This window comes from Pelodiscus sinensis, chromosome 11 (assembly GCF_052426305.1).
Source record: "Pelodiscus sinensis isolate ZL-2025 chromosome 11, ASM5242630v1, whole genome shotgun sequence".
Taxonomy (NCBI): domain Eukaryota; kingdom Metazoa; phylum Chordata; order Testudines; family Trionychidae; genus Pelodiscus; species Pelodiscus sinensis.
In genome coordinates, this window is record NC_143062.1 from 45881552 (window position 1) to 45905085 (window position 23534).

General features: G+C 47.3%; 1 protein-coding gene across 4 annotated transcripts in view; it reads right to left on the reverse strand.

Moving 5' to 3' along the window:
- Window positions 1–23534, reverse strand: part of SLC25A26 (solute carrier family 25 member 26) — a 155874-nt gene that overhangs the window by 129177 nt on the left and 3163 nt on the right. For 3 of the 4 annotated variants that reach the window (XM_089781262.1, XM_089781263.1, XM_075938547.2), the window contains exons 2-3: window positions 12679–12835; window positions 10304–10413 (exon numbers count right to left, since the gene is read on the reverse strand). In XM_089781262.1, the coding sequence (XP_089637388.1) occupies window positions 10304–10413; window positions 12679–12835 (267 nt within the window). Of the gene's footprint in view, window positions 1–8523; window positions 9000–10303; window positions 10414–12678; window positions 12836–23534 lie in introns of those variants that run through there. The other variant, XM_075938548.2, reaches the window with a different exon arrangement.

A 23534-nucleotide genomic window follows, 5' to 3' on the forward strand; every position in this document is an offset into this window, starting at 1 on the left:
TCACACACACACACCCCACACTGACCTCAGAAGAAGCTGTCTGACACACTCAACCCAACTGAGCTTTGGGGAATTCTGACTTCCACACTTCCTAAGTAGGCTGTGGTCCACCATCACCTTGGAGGAAGCACAATGGTTTTGGTTTGCTGAGGACAGCCACAGAGTTTGCTCCTTCTCTTTGCTCTTCATGGGCAAGCAAAAGGTCTTGTTCCTCTTCACCCTCTTCTCTTCTTTACAGTCCCCATCTTCTAGCAAGGCCAGATACCCCATTCTATCCTGACACCTCCCCAGATCTGCCACTGGTGATCTTTTCATGCATTGGGGAGGAAGTGTCCCATAGCTCACTGGAAGTCTACAGGAGAACAGGCGTGGCCCAGTGAATTCTGGGGCAGAGTCAAAGTGCACCGACAAGACTGAAAAAGCTTCTGGAGCCTACCACAGAAGAACTCTTTCCTCCTCATTTCTCAACAGAACAAATCCTCTCACAAAACAGGCGAGCAAGTCATTGGCTAGATTCTGAAAGTGGAAACAGGAAGAGAAGGACACAAAGCACAGACTAAAACAAAGACACTAAAAAGTGAAGAACAGGGCAAGAGGAGGCCTGAAGTTTGCCAATAAAGACCACAGCTGACAAGTGTGTTTTACTGACTATCCCACAAAACCCAGGTTGTAACCATAACAATATCTAAATATTACATGGAAAAAATTGTTTGTTAGCTAACTTCCCCAGGCAGAGCTCCAAATGACTTTTTTCTCACCTCTGTGGAAAAGTCAGCAGGATGTAAAATTCACGGTGTTGAACTGGCTCATTGGCTCTTAGAAAGGAAACATTGTCAGTCAAACTCGGATAAACTTACTTTCAGACCATAAAATGAAGTTTGCAGCAAGTGGGAGAGGGTGGGGAATGTTTGTACTCTGACCCAACTTTCCTCTAATTACTGCATATGTCACCATTATAAACCTGACAAAGAGACTGGGCTAATCAATCCATCAAGTAACGACCCATAAGCAGCCCAGTGTTACTGTTTAGAATGGACACTGTCCATTTTAAAATAGCGTTTCCTGGTCACATAATTGACACCACCGTTGATGATTAAAAGTGAAATAATTTTAGAACATCTGGTTTTCCTTTCCACCACTTATGATTTCATGTTTTCCAAGTACTTCTGGCAGCTCTTTGTAAAGACCTATGAAGACTAAACATCCAGACAATATCAAGGAAGATGATGAAGAGGAATTCTGACCCGTAGATGCAATAAAAAAGTTTACTACCTGCACCCTTTGAGTGAACTGAATAGTGGTGACAACAGGAAGACTTTGTAGCTCTTCACATATGCTACCACTGCAACTCTCCTATCTTTCTGGGGATGATTTGGTGGTGTTCTATAGCTCTTTCCCCTTGTGTTTTATCTGTCCATTTGTAAGGGTGCGGCTATACTGCAGCATTATATCAGAATAACGTCCGTTATTCTGAAATAATGCGAGCATCTACGCAGCAATTCTATGCTGACTTCTGTAAACCTCATTCCACGAAGAATAACGCCTCTCCCAAAATAGCTATAAACCTCATTCCACGAGGAATAACGCCTCTCCCGAAATAGCTATTTTGGAATAGCAGTCATGTGGACGCTCCACCGCTGCTATTTCAAAACAGTTTCTCCCCAGGGCCATTCAAAGTAATTACTCCCCAGTGCTTCCGTGACTCTAAACTAAGGTAGTACGTCCATATTAAGGAAGCCCGCCTCGAACTGATGTTGAGGCTTCCCTGTAGTGTAGATGTGCTATTTCAAAGTATTTCTTCCGGAATAGCTTATTTTGAAATAAGTGTACCCTAAGCGATTTCTTCAATGTTATACATGGCCTGTTTCAATGTTTTGATATTCAGAAGCCCCTGCAAGTAAGATTCAATTGTGGAAAAATTGTATTATACTTTAATTATATAAACTGTGCCTAGTGTCAGATTTTATTTGCATTTTTCATCTCACTTTTTTGGGGTGGGAGGGGAGTGTCACTAATGTGCTTAACTCCCTCCATTCCTAGAGCCTCAGTATTATCTGAGCTATTTCTTGTCTAGTTTGTTGCACAGCTGCTTTTTGGCTAGGGTGCAAATATCACAGCGGAATGTTTTAGCTTTGAAAACCAAGGAGGATAACAAACCTCACACATTAATATTGGTTTTACACTGTATATCAATTTTAGGGAACATGTTGACTCTTACCTCCCTTGCCTTCCCCTTGTCTTATTTTCACATCTACTAGCATGCAATATGCGTAAGACACAAACCCTCGTTCACCCATCGGTCTCAAAGCAGTCTACTCGCACTAATCAGCTGGCATAAACACTCCTTTAGGTAGGTAAGTATCCACATTATAGAAACAGTTTGTTATATCAAAGCACTTATTTTAGTGGGGGGAGGGGGAAAAGGAAAAATGCCTGAAACCCAGAAGAAAACTACTCAAAAAATAATAGCCATTCCCAGTGGTTATAGCTTGATTGAAACAATGACTAAATCAGTAAAACTATAATTACAACTTTCACCCTCATGCTTGCAACCTGGAATACAGTAAAATTGATCAAATAAAATTTGATATGCGACAACGGTGAGAGCTCAACGTGTGCCATATTTATTAGGCGGCCAGCTGTACCAAATCTCCTAATCCTGCCCGTAATTATTTTACAGCTTTCTTTTTCCATCAGAGAGAGAAAAAGACCCGTGGAAAGCACAATCTTATTGGCTCAGAAGTGCCCCTTGCAAGAATACAGCTGCCCCAGCATGACACGCAGCCTTTATTTACAAAAAACCCAAAAAACCTAACAAAACCCCCCCACACACCCCCAAACACACACAACACTACATAAACAAACCACACACGCACAAACACAGTATGAAAGATGCCTTGGTTGTCAATATACCCATGGCTCTGCTGTTGTCTGTAAGGTAGTAGGGACCAAGCATACTACAGAGAGACGCAAGCACCCATCTCAACTAAACTTCTGCTGTGCTCTTCTTTCTGAGATAGAATGCTTCCCTCTAGCTTCTCTCTCTGGCTAGCACGGCTGACCTGGGAATCATACATGCCGAGGTTGGACTCGGCCTCATTGCATTCTAGGACAGAATGTTTTGCAGCTCAGAAACTTGGAGGTTTCTTTCCTTTGCAGTTTACGTGCTGTGAATTCGCTACCAGGCACCCAGCAGCTGAGCTGCCGAAAGCAGAGATGGGAGAGCAAGTGCCTGTTAAGGGTTCGTGGAATACCTATGGAAGCTGATTCCTTACTATGCCTGCACCTTGCTGACACCACGGGGACGGTGGACTAAGATCAAATAGAATCTGCCAGGAAGTTACCCAGCAGCTCTGTAAAGCAGCCAGCCTTCACTCGGCCTCCCACCTCTTCCTTCACGTGCAGCACCAAAGCCACTGGGAGACCATTTACGCACACTGCCACTGACCGTGAGAGTAGTTTCACAGAGCCCCTAACTCCCACCCAGCCAAGCGAGTTGAGTTTCTAAGGTTACGAAAATGCCAATAATGAAAACTTTGAGAAATACAAACAAGGCAAAAGGGGCCACACGGCTTCTCAGAAGCAGCAAGAGGGAGGTGCTACACCCCACTGTCCACCAGCTGAGTTGTCCCCCTGCCTGGCTGGAACTGATCCCTGGCTAGGACCAGACAGGCCAGTTAGACAAGGAAGCCCGGTGCAGTGTAAGCACAAAGGTGGGTGTGATGGAGAAGGGGCAGGAAGAGAAAGGATTAAGTTTAATGGGGGAAAAGGACAAACCTAAACAAATACAGGTTGGACCTCCCTCATCCGGCACCCTCAGGACCTGACGACTGGTCCCAAACAAAGGGATCTGCTGGACCAGGGGAGGTCCCTCCCAACATGGCCTGTGCTGCCCTGCTGCCCCTGGGCTAGGGCTTCAGCCCGGCCCCACTGCTGCCTGCCTGGCTGTGGTTCCCCAGGCTGGAGCTTGGCGGCTGGGGCTGGAACTCCCTAGATGCCACCACTGGGTGGGCAGGCTTCGCTCAAGCTCTGCAATGTAATTTTTAAAAGTTATGCTGCAGAGCCCCCAGCGGCACGTAACCATGTAACTGCTAGAATGTACATGGTTACATCTTTACAAGGCTTTTTACATCATCCTTGATTTGAATGGTGACATCAGCACAAATACTTAGGAAAAGAGCACCAGGGTATCCCTAAATACACAGAAGTTTCATAAAGTGCACGATTACACTTACAGCTCCAAGAACCACCCGGCAGGGAAGCATTTTCAGTAGCTGAAAATCATGCATCATTTGATATACGAAGTTAAACAGTTGTCAGTTGCCCTGCCCTGCCATGTCATTTTGTATTTTCTTGTACATCTGCTGGGACAGCTGATTTAGAAATGCAAGACAGCCTTTTCTTCAACCTGACAAACTACCTTTCAGGGACATGGCTCGCTGAATAAGAATGCACAGACTACAGAAACGGGGTGGGGGAAGGGGGAAGGAACATGACTTTGCTGCTGGCAAAAACCAACTGGCTTGGTCTTAAACAGCTCTATCAGCACACATGTAACACCAGCATCATCTTGTGGTCATACACCCTTTTGAAGTGAAAACCTTTTCCTGACTCAGCCACACAGAACTGCAATTCTGCAAAAGAAAAGGCAGGAGCCCAAGCCAACGTGAGGGGGAGGTGGAGTTATTGTGGATTTGGAAGGATAGATACTTCCTGTGTCCTGCTCAACTCCAAGCCAAAAAAAAGCCAAGATTAGTCATTGAGCTTCATTTTACATTAGAGAAGAGGATGCAGATCCTAGGATGACCAGCACCTAAAATAGACTTAGCAGCACGCCACCAAAGAATGCTTTAAAACAGAACTGAAGAGACACGGTGGGTGAGGTAAGATTTTTTTTTTACTGGACCAGCTTCTGGTGGTGAGACACACTAGCTTTTGAGCTTAGAGCTTGAAAGTGTGTCCCCCCCCACACACACACAGAAGCAGGGCCAATAAAAGATACGACCTCACCCACCTTGTCTCCCAGCCTCACCATGACTGCAACACCACAGTGTTAAACATAACTCTTATTCCAAGACATGATCAGGAAAACTCAGCATGCAACTCGCTGAGATTATCTGGGGTGAAACTCCATGTGAATATATGGTACCATGAACTGAACTGGGGCCATTTAAACGGGCTTCCATAGTAAAGGAGACTAGATTTACACTGCCTGACAATGGCCGCATTTCATCCTAGATGAGTCCCCAGAAGTACTGCTAGATCAGTGGTTCCCAAACTTTTCGGCATCACGCCCCCTTTTTTATTTTTGAGACACCCTCACGCCAACCCCTCTACCCTCAAAATAGCAACAAAACTTGTTGAGAAAAAAAAAGTTGCCATTTTAAGAGCAGAGCAGGCGGTGGGTCTTTTGAAGTCTACCCAGGACACTCCACCCTTCCCTGAATTTTTTTACTGGACGAACTGGGCTTTTTCTTGGGGGGAGGTTTGGTCACCTCGCACCTCCCTGGAATTTCGTCACGCCCCCCAGTCTGGGAACCTATGCGCTAGACTGACGGTGTAGCGCAAATTTGATAATCCAACCACATGACTCTTCCAATATGACTGCTGACACCATTAGGAAACCGGGCCACTCAGCCGCATACAGCCTTGGTTTTCGTTCAGATGCTGGCTCTCATGCCATGCCAGGCATGATCCTATTTCTGACCATGCCCTCTGCCAATTACTTCTATTCCAAAACCGGTTTAGCAGCTGAGCTCTCCTGAAGAGCAGGAGCGGGAGCTTGCAATTTGGAAACAAAGATTCCAAGCTTCCATCCCGCGTGAAGTGGCACATCTAAAGCGCTGGTTTCTCCAAACGGCAAGATCACGTCAGATTTGCTGGGGAAGGGAGGAAGAGGCAGGATAACAGTGAGGTTTGATCTTGAGACCCAATGTCTCCCATTCGGCCACAAAGGCTTGTCCCTGGACTTGCGCGTGCACAAAAGCAAAAAGCCGTCTGTCTATCCCCATGGCTGCAGTCAGAGAAGAGAGCATAGTTTAGCACTCAGATCTAGACAGACACCTGGATGTTCAGTCACAGTACTCTGGTGTGCCAAAGTCTCACTGAGTGGTTGTAAGCAGATATGGTGTCCTGCAATTAGCCTGCCTACAGCCCAAACCTGTCCCATAAGCAGCACAACAACAAAATCAACCTGAACTTGCCCTAACGAAGGTTGAGGGGGACATGTTTGGAAGGCTCAGTACGAGAAGACATACACGTCTTCTGATAGCAGCACCCAGTTCTTATACAGCAGGTCCAGAGCGTCAGCTCCATTTTTTACAAGTGAGGAAACTGAGGCTCAGGCTTTGTCTACACTATGGCTTTTGCTGGAAGAGGCAATGCAAATGAAGTGCCAATTATGCAAATGAAGTGCAACAATATGCTAATCTATTCCAAGCCGTTTTTGTGCAAGGGGTTTTTGTGCAAAAACAAGCAGCGTGAGAGCTTTTTCCCTCCCTTTTTGCACAGTAAGGAAATGTCCACGCTGCTTGTTTTTGCACAAAAACCCCTTGCGCAAAACTGAAAAGCAGCAGGACTTCAGCTTGGACACCTCTTCTCTTCTCAACAGTTGACGTGAAATCAAATGATCTAAAAAAATAGGCCCTAAATCCACTTTCTTGGCGCAGCCTGTGCCAGGCAAGAAAGGCCAAAAATCTAAATAGACACCTAAGCACACTCATGCTGCAGCTCCAAATGAAGTGCCAGTACTCGAGTAGCAAACACACAGCTATGAGCCTTCTGGAAAACAAGGGTCTGAAATTTGCAACTGCTCAGCAGTTTGTTGAATCATGCCCTAAAACAGCTGGCCGGCCATCATCATGCCAGCCAGCTGCCACCATGCCAGCCCTTTCTGAGCTTGGAAAACACAAGTCTGTTCCATATTGCAGGGCAAATTTGCAGGAAAAAGAAGTTCTAAAGCCGCAAGCTGCTGCCAGCACCACCACAGTGGTGAGTAAGCTTCAGACTGCTCATTGCAAAGGAGATGTGGAAGCAAAATGCAGGACAATGTAGCACTTTAAAGACTAACAAGATGGTTTATTATGTGGAGTTAGTGTTAATGGACTGCTAAAAGATGACAGCGCATCTTGAGGAGGACAAAAGCTAGGACAGACCCTCCCTCCCCTCCCCTGCTTTCCACTTGCTCCTAAGGGTACACCTACACTGCAAAGGAAGTCTGAGAAATCAAGTCAACTGATTTGGGCTTCCACTACATGACCATGTAGATTTTCAGACTTTGACTCTGGCTCCAAACCCACGCACCAAGTTTCAGAACTTGGGCTCTATGCTGCTATTTTAACCTCGTAGCTCAAGCCCCACAGGCCTGAATCACAGAGGGGTAGCCGTACTAGTCCGTTAACCTGGGCTCTCAAACTCGCTGCTAGAGGGGTGCTTGGGGTTTCTTTGCAGCACAGGTATGCCCTCAGGGAGAAAAGCCCAGGGAGTGAAAGGGGGAGGAGGGGAGGGATGAAAACACAATGGCTGAATTAGTTAATACAATTGATTCACTGATTTTTCAAGTCTATTCCAGCCTGAACACTCTGAAATGCAAGAAATCTTCTCTAACAAGGTTAAGACTGTTGATATTTTCCAAAACTAAGAGTATTACACCCCATGTTATGACTTTTAAATTGTGTCCCCCTAATAAAAATGTGTAATAATGAAAAACAGTGAGAAATATTTTTACCACTTTGGTTTCATTTACAGACTTAAACTACACATCAAAAAATGTCTCCAGGGTAAAAGTTACCATAGCTACTGAACAAGAACAGGTTTATATAACCTTCTAAAAACTGATCAAAAAAAAGATTTTTAACACCACAGTAACCTCACCATTTGAAATCTCAGACTAGATGTTCTTTGGCCCCTTTTTTCAAGTGTCTGAATTGCAAAACTATCTGTTTCTGAGAGAGAACATTCTACTTTACAGTAATTAAAAATCCATCCCCCGAATATATACAGCCTATCATGCTACCTCAGTTTCCCTGTACTCCCATCTGCTTGTGTGTTCATCTTTTATCTTATACTTACCTTGCAAGCTCTTTGGGGGAGGAAATTCCTTTTGTTTTATGAAGCAAAATGCAGGACAATGTAGCACTTTAAAGACTAACAAGATGGTTTATTAGATGATGAGCTTTCGTGGGCCAGACCCACTTCCCGCTTTTGATCTGAGGAAGTGGGTCTGGCCCATGAAAGCTCATCATCTAATAAACCATCTTGTTAGTCTTTAAAGTGCTACATTGTCCTGCATTTTGCTTCAACTACCCCAGACTAACACGGCTACATTTCTATCACTTTTGTTTTATGTTTGTACAGCCCCTGGGGGGTGTGGGGGGGAGTGGAAGGGGAGAGGGCAGGCCCACCCTCTACTCCCAATCCCAGCCCAGAGACCCAGTGATAGCAGCTGTCTGTTAATGTCTCTAGTAACAACTTCATGACATCTACAAATCCTTATACCACAGTGTTCCCCAGCACCTTCCTTACCACATGGTACCTGCTTTCACTGTCTCCTCTCAGACTCTCCTCAGCCCCTGCTCTCCTCAAATTCCTCACTGAGCTAAATGCAGAGGAGCTCTTTTTAACCAGTCTCAACTGGTTCTTAATTGGTCCCAGGTGTTCTGACTGGTCTGATTTACTTGACTCTGGAAACCTCCTAATTGGCTCCATGTGCTAAATTGCCCTGCTTGATTCTGGCAAGTTCCTGCTGGTTCTGGACTAGCTCTTGTTAGTTTACCCTGGGAACAGAGACTTACTCAATCTAGGGCTAATATACTTCCCCTCCACCACTCTCCTGTATTCTTCTGGCCTGACTCAGTCACAATGTGTGGTTGAAAACTCCTTGAACCTAGTTAATTTCATTCTTCCAGTGCGAACAGTGAAACTACACAAGAGAACACTCTGAATGTGGGTGAAGCACTGGAACGAAGGGTGATCAGCTTTCAGAACGGGCCGTGAATTTCTTCTGGATAGGAATGATTCTTCAGTGACCATTTAGTTTTCCCCTTCCCCCACTGACCTATGGAAGCTTTTGCCACTTACCAGTGAATTCAGAAATTTCTCATATTAAACAACTGAAACAAGTAATTTTATTGTTAATGGCACAGTTCAGAAAACATCACCACTGAAGTGAATAAATCAGAGGTGAAATAATGTAAGGAGATCATGTCTGGAGTTCTAACAGGAGCCCAACGGAGGGGAGTTAGGAGAGAAAACTGCATTAAAGTGAAAGGGAGTTGTACACCTGGCTCCATCAGGATTCACTGAAGTCCCAGCCTAAAGATATTCACCCATCAGCACTGTCCCCCAGTTATTTAACAGTTAGCCGGCTGCCACAGTTGGGATTCAGGTATTGGACATGCAATACGCAAGGGGCCAATGCCACACTGTGATTTTTAAACTTGTTCACAGCTAGAGAGCCGTGTCATGTTTGGTACCACCATGTCAGTGGGAGAAACAGTCTGGAGCACAAGATAGCAAAGTCGCATTCCTGGACAAGCCTTTCAAATGAGACCCAACTCTACCCATTTCTGATGACACTGTAGCTTCAAGGTTTCCCCCAGCTGGCTGACCCGGACTAGAGCTGGTGAGGTGGAGGAAGGCCCCTCGCCATGCCACAGAGGGGCAGCACTGAAATAACGACCCTCTGGACTTTTCACAGCACAGCCTCCCCTTCCTATCACTAACATGCCCGCGCAATGAGATTTTAATGCCAACGCCTCATTTAAAACAGAACAAACCTCAGAAGTTTCTAGAACACACGCTGGGAAACTCTCTCTGCAACCAATGCAAGGAGTGTAAAAGCCTGTTTAATGAATTAACCACTTGAATGTTACGTTGAACTGGTTAACTGATCACACGGGGACAGGCGGGGAGGCCTAGGTGCACCATGCTTGGCCCGCCACTGATGGGGGCTGCTCTTGATGGGCAGGAACACTCCTGCCCACAGCGCGCTCAGGCTGGGCGCACCAGACAGGGGCTGCTTCAGCTGGCTGGAGCGCCCCCTTGCCTGAGGTGGGCCCCACAGGGCTGCTCCTGCCCCAGACAGTTAATGGTAACCAGTAAGTATCAACCGGTAACGGTGATGTTTACCAGTTAAACGGTTAACCAGTTAACCATTCAGATCCCTAGGAAAGAGCAGGCCTGTTAAACCTGCTACTTAGAATCAACAAATGAAAAATTTCCACTAAAATTCAATTCTCATAAGACTTCCGTATTCCCCTTCTCTGCTTGCTAGGAATGTGCAGTAGACAGAGCTGTTACTTACGACTTCTCCACAGGAGGCGGCCACCATGTGTGTTACTGGAGTCAGGTATGGAGGGGAGGCGGTGTGCAGCATACATTTCACATATTCATAGGTGACAAAAAAGGCAGCAGCTGCAATTTTTAAAAAAGTTCAGTCATCAAATTATCCCTCTAGTGTGCACTAGCAGATTGCTGGCAGAATGCAGACAAATCTTGTTTATGGTTACGGTCCAGAAAATAGCCGAATTCTATAATCCAGAGACTAGACACTCCCCCAAATAGTACTAACCTTTTTACCAACATGTTTCCATGGTCAATCCTCTTTTACTCCTGATCAAAACTCCCTGGCTACGTCTACACTGGCGGGTTCTTGTGCAAGAACAGTTGTTCTTGTGCAAAAACTTACCGGGTATCTACACTGCACGCACGTTCTTGTGCAAGTAAATTTACAGTACAGCATCGGAAAACAGGGCTTCTTCCGGAAGAGTTATTCCTCTCCCCGCGAGGAATAAGCCCTCGAGGGCAGTGTAGACAGGCAACATGAATTTCTTGCGCAAGAAACCCCTACAGCTAAAATGGCCATCAAAGCTTTCTTACGCAAGAGAGCACCCACACTGCCTTAGACACTCTTGCGCAAAAGCACATGCCAATGTAGACACGCTCTTGTGGAAGACTTTTTGTGCAAAGAAAACAGTTCTTGTGCAAGAAGCTGCCAGTGTAGACATAGCCCCTTTGACTTCAATGGGCCCACATTTTCAGCCCATTCTTACAACCACAACATTAGAACAGCAAAGAGGCTAAACAGTGCCTCTCATTGATTAGTTTTTGGGAAATCATGTCTGAACTTTTTCGAGGGTTGGGCTTTATTGTACCATGGCCAATTGATATTACAAATCAGCTTCAGCAACACTGCTAACATTTAAATCAGATTACAGCACCTTCCCAGCTAGAATCTGCCTCCAATTTTAGAGTTTAGCTCCAGAAGCAGGAGCAATGCATTTGACAGAAAGAAAATGAAAACCTCCTGGGAGCTTGAAACCTTCATTACAGTGTAATCCAATGGGCAAGGAACAGTTTTATTTTGTAACAGACCTAATCTCATAACACAGAAAACCAATCCAAGTGTACCTATGTACTATTAGAGAATGGAAGCGGAGGAAATCAGGCACTGAAATGGCAACAGTTTGGGGGTATTAACGGGGTGTCTTGCATTTGCTTCCTATCACATTACAGGTTACTCTTATTCTTCAAGATATTTTAAGGTTTTGGTCTTACACTGCAGCAAGAGATAAATCACAGCTCAGATGTGAGAGGTGGAAATCCTGCAAAAGCTGCCATGTCTCATGGGGGGAACAGATTTTAATTGCGCAAAAGGACTGTGTTGTATTGCCTTCTGCAGTTAATCAAAAGATGCTTATCGCCTCCAATGGCGATAACAGAAGCAGAGAGATAAAGAACAGAATTTTTGTATATCATCTTTTGAAGGACATTGAACAGTTGAAGGTGTCAGTGGACTGGTCCACTACTTTAACATTGACAAACGTGACAGCCTCTCTGCTCTTCATTTGGCAAAGAGGAAGAGGACAAACAGATCTCAGGAATTGCAAAGCTCTTCCTTCAGTCACTAGTACTGCAGGTTACACCTCCATAAACCAGGACTCTCTGATCCGGCAACATCTGGCAGGAGCACAGATGTTTCTGGACCAAAGAGCCCAGGGCAGAATTCTGAGCCCAAAAGCATGTGTGTAATTAATGTTTTTACTTGGGGGAGGGGGACAGCGAAAATAGCTTCTGCTGGAAAGTTGCTGCCGTTCCATGTTTTGTCCATCAGAGGGCGCTGCACTGCTAGAACAAAGCAGCCGCTCCTGGCCAGTTAGGGAAGAGAAAGAGCCTGTGGTGCCTTCTTCAGGGTGCCCGTCAGGCCAGATCCAGAGACGGGGCTATGGGAAAATAGATAGCATGGGGCTGCTGGGAGGGTCAGATAGGGGCTAATAAGGGCTAATGGGGGAGGACTGGGACAAGAGACTGAATGAGAGTGGAGGCACAGGGCCACAGGGGGGAGGGAAGTGGCTGAGCGGGAGTAGAGACACATATGGGGACAAGGGGTGCAGGGACACATGGGGATGGGCGAAGGGAACTGACTGAAGGGTACAGGACACATGTGGACAGAGGTGGTGGGCAGGATACACGGGGACAAAGGCTGACTGAGTGAGATGAATGGGGTGCAAGGGCAGATGTGCCTGCCTGAATGGGAGAGGCTAGCATGGAGGAAGTTCTCTAACAATTGCCTTCTACTCCTCCCCCTGGGATCAGAGCCTGGATCATCTTGTACACATACTTGACTATGCCCCAGGGAAGACCACGGATTAACACAAGCATAGTCCACCCAGTTTTTACCATTCGGAAAGGATCCTACAGCAGCGGAAGGAACGCCAGCGTAGATGCCACGAAAGCCACCAGCCTTCTTAAACCCTTGGGGACTCTGCAGTCGGGTTTTGATGGTGTCCAGAGGGAACAGTATCAAGTCAACGCACATACCAGCTATCCCACCAGCCTTCAAGAGAAACAGCAGGAAAGTGAATTAACATCCATGTAGAGTACGTTTTGCTACACATGAGGTGCTATGTGAGCTGCCCTAAAGGACGTTATTGAAGCTATCCACCTGCAACAAGCTTGCGTTCTGTCATTCACAGGCAGATTTCTCTAATACATTTGAGCCTCTTTAATCCGGTAACCCTGGAAAACAGGGTTTGCCAGATTAAAGATTTTGCCAGGCCAGGAAGGAAGGGAGGGAGGGATGAGGTCGGAGGTTGATTCCTTTACCTGTCACTCCGTGTTCCCCACCAGTCCCAGCGCTCCCCCCACCCCGCCCCCACCACCATGGGATTGGCAGGGAAAAACCTCAGCGGAGTGCGTCGTGTTACTGCCATTCCCTCAGATGGGGGTGGGGAGGAGAGCGACAGAATGTAAAAACATTTCCTCCTCCACCTGCCATGGTCCAAACCAGCGGTGTTCCCAGGTTAGGGACATGCAGATTATGGAGGTTATAATGTAATTACTTTTTAGCCACAAGTGACCATGTGTAGGCTGATGTCAAGGAAAAGCACAGGCTACGAAAAGCACAGTGCAACATTTTAACCAGTCTTTCATTTTTGCCTCAGTTTTGGGCTGAATGAAGGAATGCAAAGCAATTCCAACAACTCTGAGCCATGCCCATCAGTTTTCAGATAGTGGCACACACCAAGCAGCAGTAGCATGCAGCATAGTATGTCCATCAGCTCCAGGAATTATTGTGCAAATATCAGGACTTGTTGAGAAAAAGACTGATTCCCAAGGGGAGAAAACTGTGTTTTCATTTAAACTGTCTATTGTTCATTGACAAAAAAGCAGAAAAAAAATCATTTGAAACCAAAAGTTTCACAGAGTCATGGAAACACCACAATGGAAGGGACACTCATAGGTTATAGAATCATAGAATAATAGGACTGAAAGGGACCTCGAGAGGTCATCGAGTCCAGCCCCCCGCCCTCAAGGCAGGACCAAGCTCCGTCTACACCATCCCTGACAGATGTCTATCTAACCTGTTCTTAAATATCTCCAGAGAGGGAGATTCCACCACCTCCCTTGGCAATTTATTCCAATGTTTGACCACCCTGACAGTTAGGAATTTTTTCCTAATGTCCAATCTAAACCTCCCCTGCTGCACTTTAAGCCCATTACTCCTTGTCCTGTCCTCCAGTCCCCTGCACCAAAGCAGGATGAAATATTAAGACCATCCCTGACAGGTGTTTGTCTAACCTGCTCTTAAATATCTCCAATGATGGAAATTCCACAACCTCCCTAGGCAATTTATCCCAGTCCCTGACAGGAAGTTTTCCCTCATGTCCAACCTAAACCTCCCTTGCTGCAATGTGAGCCCGTTGGTTCTTGTCCTATTCTCCAAGGTTAAGGAGAACAATTTATCACCCTCTTCTTTCTAATAAGCTTTTACATATTTCAAGATTCATGTTATCATGCTCCTTCCTCAGGTATCTCTCCTCCAGACTAAATAAACCCAGTTTTCTCAATATTTCCCCATACCTTGTGTTTCCTACACTTATAATCATGTTTGTTGCTCTCCTCTGGACCTTCACCAGTTTGTCCACAACTTTCCCAAAATGTGGTGCTGAAAACTCAACAATACACCAGCTGAGGCTCTATTGGTTTGAGGAAAACCAGAAGACTTTCATTCAAAGCACTCTGCTGAAAACTTTCATTTTGAACTCAAAAACTTCATTAAAAGATGTGAATCAGTTCAAATAAATATATAAACAGGAAACAATTCACATGGGCCAGGGAGGGCCTGTAAGAGGAATCCCAATTGAGAGAGTTTAAGGCCAGAGGGGATTGTCAGACCTCGTAATCTGACCTCCTGTATAACACAGATACCCCCATATTAGCTCAAAGACTTTGCGCTAACACAACTTTGTGCCACACACAGAGAACAGACACACCAAGGTGGCACCAATGCCCAAAACTCCTGCAAAACCTGAGTAACACTTAGAGAAAATCTAGGTAGAGAGTAAGGATGTTAAAATGCAATTATCTGGCTAATCGTATAGCAGGTGACACAGATTGTATCGACCATACGATTTACGATTAGTTGATAAGCACTGCTGTGCAGAGCCATGGCGGAGGTTCTTACTACATTTAAAATGCAGAGGAGCAGCGATCAGCATGTGCCGGGACTTCTTGGTCCAAGCTCACGCTGAGTCCAGTAGCCCTTGTTCATGGCAGACAGCCCTGTCCACCACAAACAGGAGCTGGTCCTCCAGCACCGGCTCCTGCTCCTCTCTCTCCCTCCCATAGAGACAACATTTTCTTATAGGATAATCGACTACTTGACTAGTCACTAACATCCCTAGCAGGGAAGAATAAACTACCTTTCCCACCCTCCCCTCCTCAAAAAAAAGTTGGCCATTTTACCATATCTAATAATCCTATATTAAATTTATTCTTTGACTCCACCTTCATCAAATGTAATTATTTGGGCTACTGAGCATATATATTGAGATCTGCCCTGTATACAACAGCAGGAGAAAACATGAGCATGGATGTTTGGTACTGCTGAATCTTTACTTGGATAATATAAGTACAATTATACTCTGCTCAACTGGTTTTCTGCATCCATCCTACCAGAGGATTCAGAGAGGCCTTTGCTATCTGCCATTAAACTTTTAATCAATAAGTTAATTACTCTTTTAATCTATTTGGCTATTTTGCGTGCATTGATTTTTCTCACTCTTCTTCCATCAGAATTCTTATCTGCCCAAAATAAAATTGATCAGATTTAATCTAGCCAGCTGGTAAAACATGAATCAAAAGTTACTAATTGCTTCTTTGGATTTGTATCTTAAATGTCATTTAAATTCATGAAGCAGCTAATAGAGTACCTGTAGGAGGGAGACAATATCTGGGTGCTTACTCCATCTGCAGCAAATAGTAATGATTTTTAGATAATAAGCCAACTAAGCAGCCCATTCTCAGCTGCATGTCAGCAGCACTAGCATTATCAGGTGTTGAACAGCTGAAAAAAAATCTTTGCATAGCGCTAGATATACCGGTTACACTCTAAATCCAGTAACATGATTAAATAAAACCAGGATCAAATTCAAATATATTGAACCATGATATTTCATACAATAGGAAACTGTCCTGAGTGTACTTCAGTGGGAGCCAAATTCTGTTCTTAGACCAGGGATGGTCAATTTTTGGTGAGGGGCCACGCCAAGATTTTGGAACATGTTAAGGGCCGCACTTTTCTCTGGAGGGGAAGTGGGGTCTAGCATGGAGGGTGGGTACAGGAGGACACACGGGGTAAGGGACTGGGGTGCAGGAGATGGTATGGGGTCTGAGAGACAGTTTGAGTGAAGGAGGGGGTTGTGACCTGGGTCAAGGGAATGGGATGCAGGGTCTGGGAGGGTGTTTGGGTGCAGAACGGGTGTAGAAGTGGGTGCAAGATCTGGGAGGAAGTTGTGACCTGGGGCAGAGGGTTGTACAGGGTTTGGCTGGTGAGGGAGTTGGGGTGCAGGAGGGGCAGAGGTGCCACAGGCAGGCTCTGGCTGGGAAGTGCTTACCTAAGCATCTCCCAGCCTGCAGCACGCCCAGGGCAAGCTGGGATCCCTGCCTGCTGCAGCCCCAGACCGCTTGAAACTGCAGGCTGCTCCCTCCACCTGGCTCTCAGCTCTGGGTAGGGGAAGAGGCTTATGCTGCCCCCATTCCGTAGGCCAATCTCTTAGCTCCGATTGGCCGGCTGTTTCCAGCCAACAGGAGCTCAGAGTTTGGCTGAGGCCAGTTCTTATTGGCCAGTTATTTCTGGCCAATAGGAGCTGAGGATTGGGCGGGAGCGGGGAGATCACACAAAGCTTCCTCCCTCCTTGCAGAGCAAGGAAAGATTGGGACTGCATTGTAAACCTTGGCAGCTGCATGCCTGCGGGTCCCAGCAGGGTGGTCCATGGGCCGGATCCCGCCCCCGGGGCCATGTTTTCCCCAGACCTGTCTTAGACATTGGCATGCAGCTCCATTTGACTGCACACAGTGAAGGCAGGACCAAGTTGTCCCTGTGCATATTTTTAATGTTTTATTTGAACAGGGAAGATAAAACACAGAGAAATAATCAATTATACACTTGTGGAAGGGAGCAGCATTCACCGGCTTAGTTGTTCATTTGTAAAGGATTCTTCCGGAGTAAACAGAGATAAAATCCTTTAAAAAGCTGGAGACACGATTCAGATGGCAAATGCCCCCAAAACTGTACATCCCTTAATCTGTCATTGACCGTGCCTTGGTCCATGTACACGAAGCCATGAAGAGAGCGTATAAGTGTCCCACCAGTCACACAGCAGAAATGGCTGTGCAATAGGAGTTGGGGACCAGAGACCTGAACGGACCTCCTGGAGGACAGAATCCAGTCCTCTACTCATCATAGCATCTCATTGCCAAATGTACCCAAGTCCATCTTAATGCCAGTTTGGTTGTTCACCCCCATTCTCCCCATTGGGAGGCTGTTCCGGAAGCTCATTTCTGAAGGGTTAGGAACCTTCTAAACACCAGCCTTCCCTCTGAATGTGGGAGAGAGAGAGAGAAGGCCTTTCTGCCTCACATTCTCCAGCCAGAACCAGCCATGTAACATATCCAGATCCCATCTCATGCACTGAACCCTACAAGCCACCTCACGATATTTCACCCCTTACGGTTGTTCAGCAACACTCTTACATGCTTCCACTCTACCCTTGCCCCCGCTCCATCCCCACCTTGGTGAACAAAGAGCAGGAACATTCCCTCGCGCGCTGTGGGAATACAGGGGAAGGCACCCGCATGAGATGGGGATGGAAAAGCAAAGAGGAAGCTAAGGAATGACATTTCAGGGCTGTGAAGTGACTGTAAGCCTATATCTTAGAGCAGCGGTGGGCCAATGGGGCTCCGCAGACCGGATCCAGCCCACCAAGTGGGTTGATCCAGTCCGCAGAGACCCTGCCACTCCCCTGCCCCAAGGCCAATCAGAGCCTCAGGACCAGGGAGCACACGGCACTTACAGTCAACCCTGGCCGTTGACTCTAAGCACCAGGTGCCCGAGGGCAGGGAGCAAGAGACTTCACGCACTCCCCCGCCCCCAAGCTAATTAGAGCTTTGGGGTGGAGGGAGCATGCGAAGTCCTCTCCTCCCACCCCACCCCCGACCTAGTCCTGCAAGGAGCATGCGACTCTTAGAAGCACCATGTGCTCCTGGCAGGAGGGGGCCACAGTGAGAGAAGACTTTGCGCGCTTCCCCCACCCCGAGGCTCTGAATAGCCTGGGGGCGGGGGAAGTGTGCAAAGTCTCCTCCCGCCCTGCAAGAGGTGTGACGCTTCTAAGCAACGCGTACTCCTTACAGGACGGGAGCAGAGCAGGGGGAGACTTTGCACGCTTTCCCCCGGCCCCAAGCCCTGACTGGTCTGGGGGCAGAGGGGAATGTGCAGTCTCCTCCCACCACCAGGGGCGTGGGCACCCCGAGGGAACCGCCAGCTGTTCAGAACAGCTGATGGTTCTCTCTGGGAGGGGTGGGGGCAAAGACGTCACACGCTCCCCAATCCCCAGACGAGTCAGGGTCTGTGGGCGAGGAAGCGTGGAAGTGTCCTGCCTCCGCCCATTCCACCTAAGGCCCTGCCCCTTCCAGGGTGGCCCGGGGCCACTTCAAAAATTTCTGAAATGGCCCCCGGTCAAAAGTTATTGCCCACCCTTGGGTTAGAGAGATTTTCAGCAGACCTCAGCCTCTTTTTTGGCACCAAAATAAGTGGCCAGATTTTCAAGAGACCACGACACATTCTGTGCTGAGCTCTTTTAAGCACCTGCCCTCAATTGCAGGTGCTGAGCTTTTAGAAATCTGGCCCCACAAGAAGCAAAGAGATGCAATTAAAGTCTTGCAAGAAGGAACTTAAGAAGTCACAACCATCAAAACAGGCTGAGACTGTAGAAAGAATATGAAATTTAGGAGGGACAGATTCAAGGTAGCCAAACTTTCCAGTGGTGGTGACAGGCAGAGTTACAAACAAGTGAAGCAAAATCAAGCTCTAAATCAAGGATAACTCCAGGATTTCTGGCTTTCAGAATGAAACTACTTTGTTAAACTGCACTAGAGGAATCAAAATATGAAAGAAAAGGCCGTTCAAAAAATAAGCTTTCCCTTCTCTGCATGTTTTCCACAAGCTAACCAAGTGTCCCTCACTGCCATGCTGGAATGCTGTTGCTCAAATCCATCATTAACAAATGCTTCCCTGCATTCTGAGTTGTGTGGTAGATAAGCAGTTCAAACTTACCCTACAAACAGTGGAGGCCGCATACGCAGCATGGAAAAAGAAATGGAGGAACATATCCGTGTTCACAAGATCTATTCCAACGGGTTTGTTTTCACTCTATTAAAATTCTCAAGATACAAAGGTAGCTGGTCTTCAACATTCCCTCCTTCAACAGCCTCATATATGGGTAGGTTGGAACTATGGATGCAAGCTACTAGTCGGCTACCTGATAAGCATATGCTGGACTAATCACTCCTGCTGCCTCTAACAAAGAGGCAGCAAGGGGGAGAAGAAGGAGCCGGTGCTGGAGGAGCCACCTTAAAAGCCGGTTCCCCTCGCATCATCTCCACGGGTGGCAGCGACGTCCCAACTGCTGTGCCTCTGCCTTTGAAATGTACAAGAGCCACCCACAGCTCTTGTAGATTTCAAAGGGAGAGGCACAGCCGAGTCCACTGTTGCACCTCTCCCTTTGAAATCAGCTCTTGCAGACTTCAAAGGGAGAGGCAGAGCAGGTGGGGCCCTGTGCAAGTGGGGATTGCTTCGTTCCCACTCATGCAGGTTCCCCGCTGCACCTCTTCCTTTGAGGTGCACAGCGCAGCGGGACAGCAAGCGGAATTCCACTGACAACTCGATTACTTGATTAATCAAAATGTAAAATCTATGCATTCTGATTAGACACAGAGAAACCAGAAGGCTTCTTGTGTTCCCAACATACACGTAGGATCTGTAACTTCGTAAGAGTAACTCTCTCCACTCATTCTCAAATACCTGTCAACCTCTGTCATGACCTTTCACTAGGTACTCCCGAGGGAATTCTGCACACCTGTGTGGATGCAGAATTCTTATGGTTGGCAGTTTTCTGTGCCCCCAAGCAGAAAAATGCAATCCAAGGGGCACACCCGCCTCTTCCCAGGCAGATCAGGTGGCGCGTCTATTCACGCTCACCTGCATCAGCTGTCAGAGATGCAAATCACTGTAGGGGAAATGAAGGGAGGCTGGTCATGTGTGCCTTTGCAGGGGATGTTAATCACCATCAGGGAGCAGGACTGGCCATGAGTGAATGCAAACAAGCAAGAGAGACTCAATCCCTTTACTACTGTGCAGCACCGAGCACGCAGGTGTAGGGCTTTTTGTCAGGCATGAGACAGGCTCCTTACCTTGAGGAAGAAATGTAGCAGCCTGCCTGCCTGCGCTCCTTCACATTAACACAGCAAGCAGCTGTTTTGCCAGGGTTTGAAATGCAATCAGCCAGTGCCATCCCTGAAATTGCCTGGTGGCTCATTTTATAGCAGATAACAGGGATTGGATTGAAACAAAATTCAGCCAGTTGTTGCTTGAGAAGGGATGAGGTGTGGAAGCACAAGTGTCTGCTCTGTGCATGCCTTCAAACTGTTACAATGTTTGAAATAAAACATATTTCTTGATACAAAAAATATTGTTAATGGTGCTACTGATAATTATTTTCTGAGGCAGAAAGTAGCTACCTGCCTGTGTAGAAACAGTGTTAATGTCCCTATCTCAGTCAATTAATTAGCTAATGTCCCTATCTCAGTTAATTCCGCCAGAAGTCTAAAACCTGTAAAAGTTTTAAGGCTCCTTTACTCTGCCAGTGATGCAAAGAAGCCTCATTGTAAGTGACAATAAGGGAATCCTCAGCTAAAACATACGTGCTCTCTCACATTTTCCCCTGCCGAAGTGGCACAATAGGTTTAGATTGAGGTTCAACAAGGACAAGTGTAGAGTCCTGCACTTGGGACGGAAGAATCCCAAGCATAGTTACAAGCTGGGGACCAACCAGTTAAGTAGCAGTTCTGCAGAAAAGGACCTGGGGGTTACAGTGGATGAGAAGCTGGATATGAGTCAACAGTGTGCCTTTGTAGCAAAGGCGGCTAATGGCATATTAGGTTGCATTAAGAGGAGCATTGCCAGCAGATCCAGAGATGTGATTATTCCCCTTTATTCGGCTTTGGTGAGGCCACATCTGGAGTATTGTGTCCAGTTCTGGGCCCCTCACTACAAAAAGGATGTGGACGCATTGGAGAGGGTCCAGCGGAGGGCAACCAAAATGATTAGGGAGCTGGAGCATATGACCTACGAGAGGCTGAGGGACTTGGGTCTGTTTAGTCTGCAGAAGCGAAGAGTGAGGGGGGATTTGATAGCAGCCTTCAACTTCCTGAAGGGAGGTTCCAAAGAGGATGGAGAGAGGCTGTTCTCAGTAGTGACAGATGGCAGAACAAGGAGCAATGGTCTCAAGTTGTGGTGGGAGAGGTCCAGGTTGGATATTAGGAAAAACGATTTCACTAGGAGAGTGGTGAAGCACTGGGATGGGTTACCTAGGGAAGTAGTGGAGTTTCCATCCCTAGAGGTGTTTAAGTCTCAGCTTGACAAAGCCCTGGCCGGGTTGATTTAGTTGGAATTGGTCCTGCCTAGAGCAGGGGGCTGGACTTGATGACTCTCAAGGTCTCTTCCAGTTCTATGATTCTATGATTCTAGATTATAGCTCAGGATTTATTTTACTTACCCATAATAATAAATAATAATAATAATAATAATAATAATAAAAACCACTTCCCAAAGCACACAGGCCAGGCTCAGATGAAGTTACCCAAAGGCGAAGGAAAAGTTATTCTTTTGCACAACATGAATGGCCTTCATGTTAGGGATGTATATGGTTAACGGGAAAGTCTCACTCTCAATGGTAACCAGTAGGGGCTGGAGCAGCTTCCTGCCCGCTCTGGGCAGGGGGCTGCTGCAGCCCCACAGACAGAAGCTGCTCCGGCCGCCACGGACCCCCTGTTACAGGTTACACGCTGGCTCCCAAGGAGCTGGGCCGGCAGTGCTCCTGCAGAGGCTTCGCTGCAGCCTTTGCTGGCCTGGCTCCAGGGGAAGCTTCGCTGCAGGCTCTGCAGTGTAAAAGAGTTCAACTCTGAACCTGAGAGGAGAGCAGAGTCTACCACGGGGTGGCAGAGCCTGGGGCAGCTTCCCAGTTGCGTTTGGACAGAGTGTGTGTGTATATGTTGCAATGGTTGCTGCTGAGGAATGGCTCTTTAGGTTTGCCCTCGGTTGTCCAGACACAGGCCTTGCCCCAGGGATCACCTGGGGTAAACGTTAAGGAATCAAGTGATGGCAGTGCCACATTAAAACCCTGCATACACTTTGCAAATGGTATGAATTTATTTCTGATGGTGCCTTTTGCCTTTGAGTAGAGCAATGTGAATCATTGCAGAGTGGGAGTGGGTGAGAACTCTCTTAGACTTTTATGAAAGTGTAGCCACAGTAAGAGGGCTGGGAGGATCTGTTTAGTCAACACTTGAATTAATGATCTGGATGATGGGACCGATAGATACCACTAGAAAAGTTTTGCCAAAGAAGAACTTGCCAAAGAAGAACTATTTGTTCTGGAAGTACAAGCCATCCTCGTCATAAGTCCAAGATACAGTCCAAAAAAATTGGACTTATAGCGAACAACTTAAAGTGGGGAATTTCTCTCCCCTCCTCCCCCCAAGCTGGCTTCCATTTGCGCAATTTGGGATTGTTGGAGTTTTTTGGCACAACTTAGGTGGGGAATGGGAGGACTTATAACAAATCAGTTCCTACAAGCGTCAAAGACTTTAGTGCAGAACGGATGTACACCGGGGCAAGTTACAGAGGCTCCTGTAGGAGGATAAGAATGGTATTGTTTAAATTAGCATACAATAATAACAAGTGCTCCTAGTTACTCCTGGGAGAATTCTGAACCAAAACTAACTATTCCTACACCAGAAATTACAAATTCTACACAAAATATATTAAAATTCTTCATATTTTGTTAAAATAATGTGGGGGTTTTAACATGCAGCCCAGCTGATCCTTGGGGCACAGTCTAGGGATGTGAACATACGTACAAGTACAGCGTTAACTGATGAGCCTGCGTTCATCGGTCAACCCTCCTGGTTACACGCACGCGTGCGCACTCACACACAATTCTGCTGCCTCTCTATCAGAGGCAGCAGGGGAGGGGGAGGTAGGAACCGGTGTGCATGGGGAACTGGTGCCCCCATTGCCGCCTCTGCACCCCGCCCCCTCCCTGACTCCCCACTGCACCCCGCCCCCTCACCCCCACTGTGCCCCCATTGCCGCCTCTGCACCCTGCCCCCTCCCTGACTCCCCACTGCACCCCGCCCCCTCACCCCCACTGTGCCCCCATTGCCACCTCTGCCCCCGCCCCCTCCCTGACTCCCCTCTGCCCCCGCCCCCTCACCCCCACTGTGCCCCCATTGCCGCCTCTGCCCCCGCCCCCTCCCTGACTCCCCTCTGCCCCCGCCCCCTCACCCCCACTGTGCCCCCATTGCCACCTCTGCCCCCGCCCCCTCCCTGACTCCCCTCTGCCCCCGCCCCCTCACCTCCACTGTGCCCCCATTGCCGCCTCTGCCCCCGCCCCCTCCCTGACCCCCCACTGCAC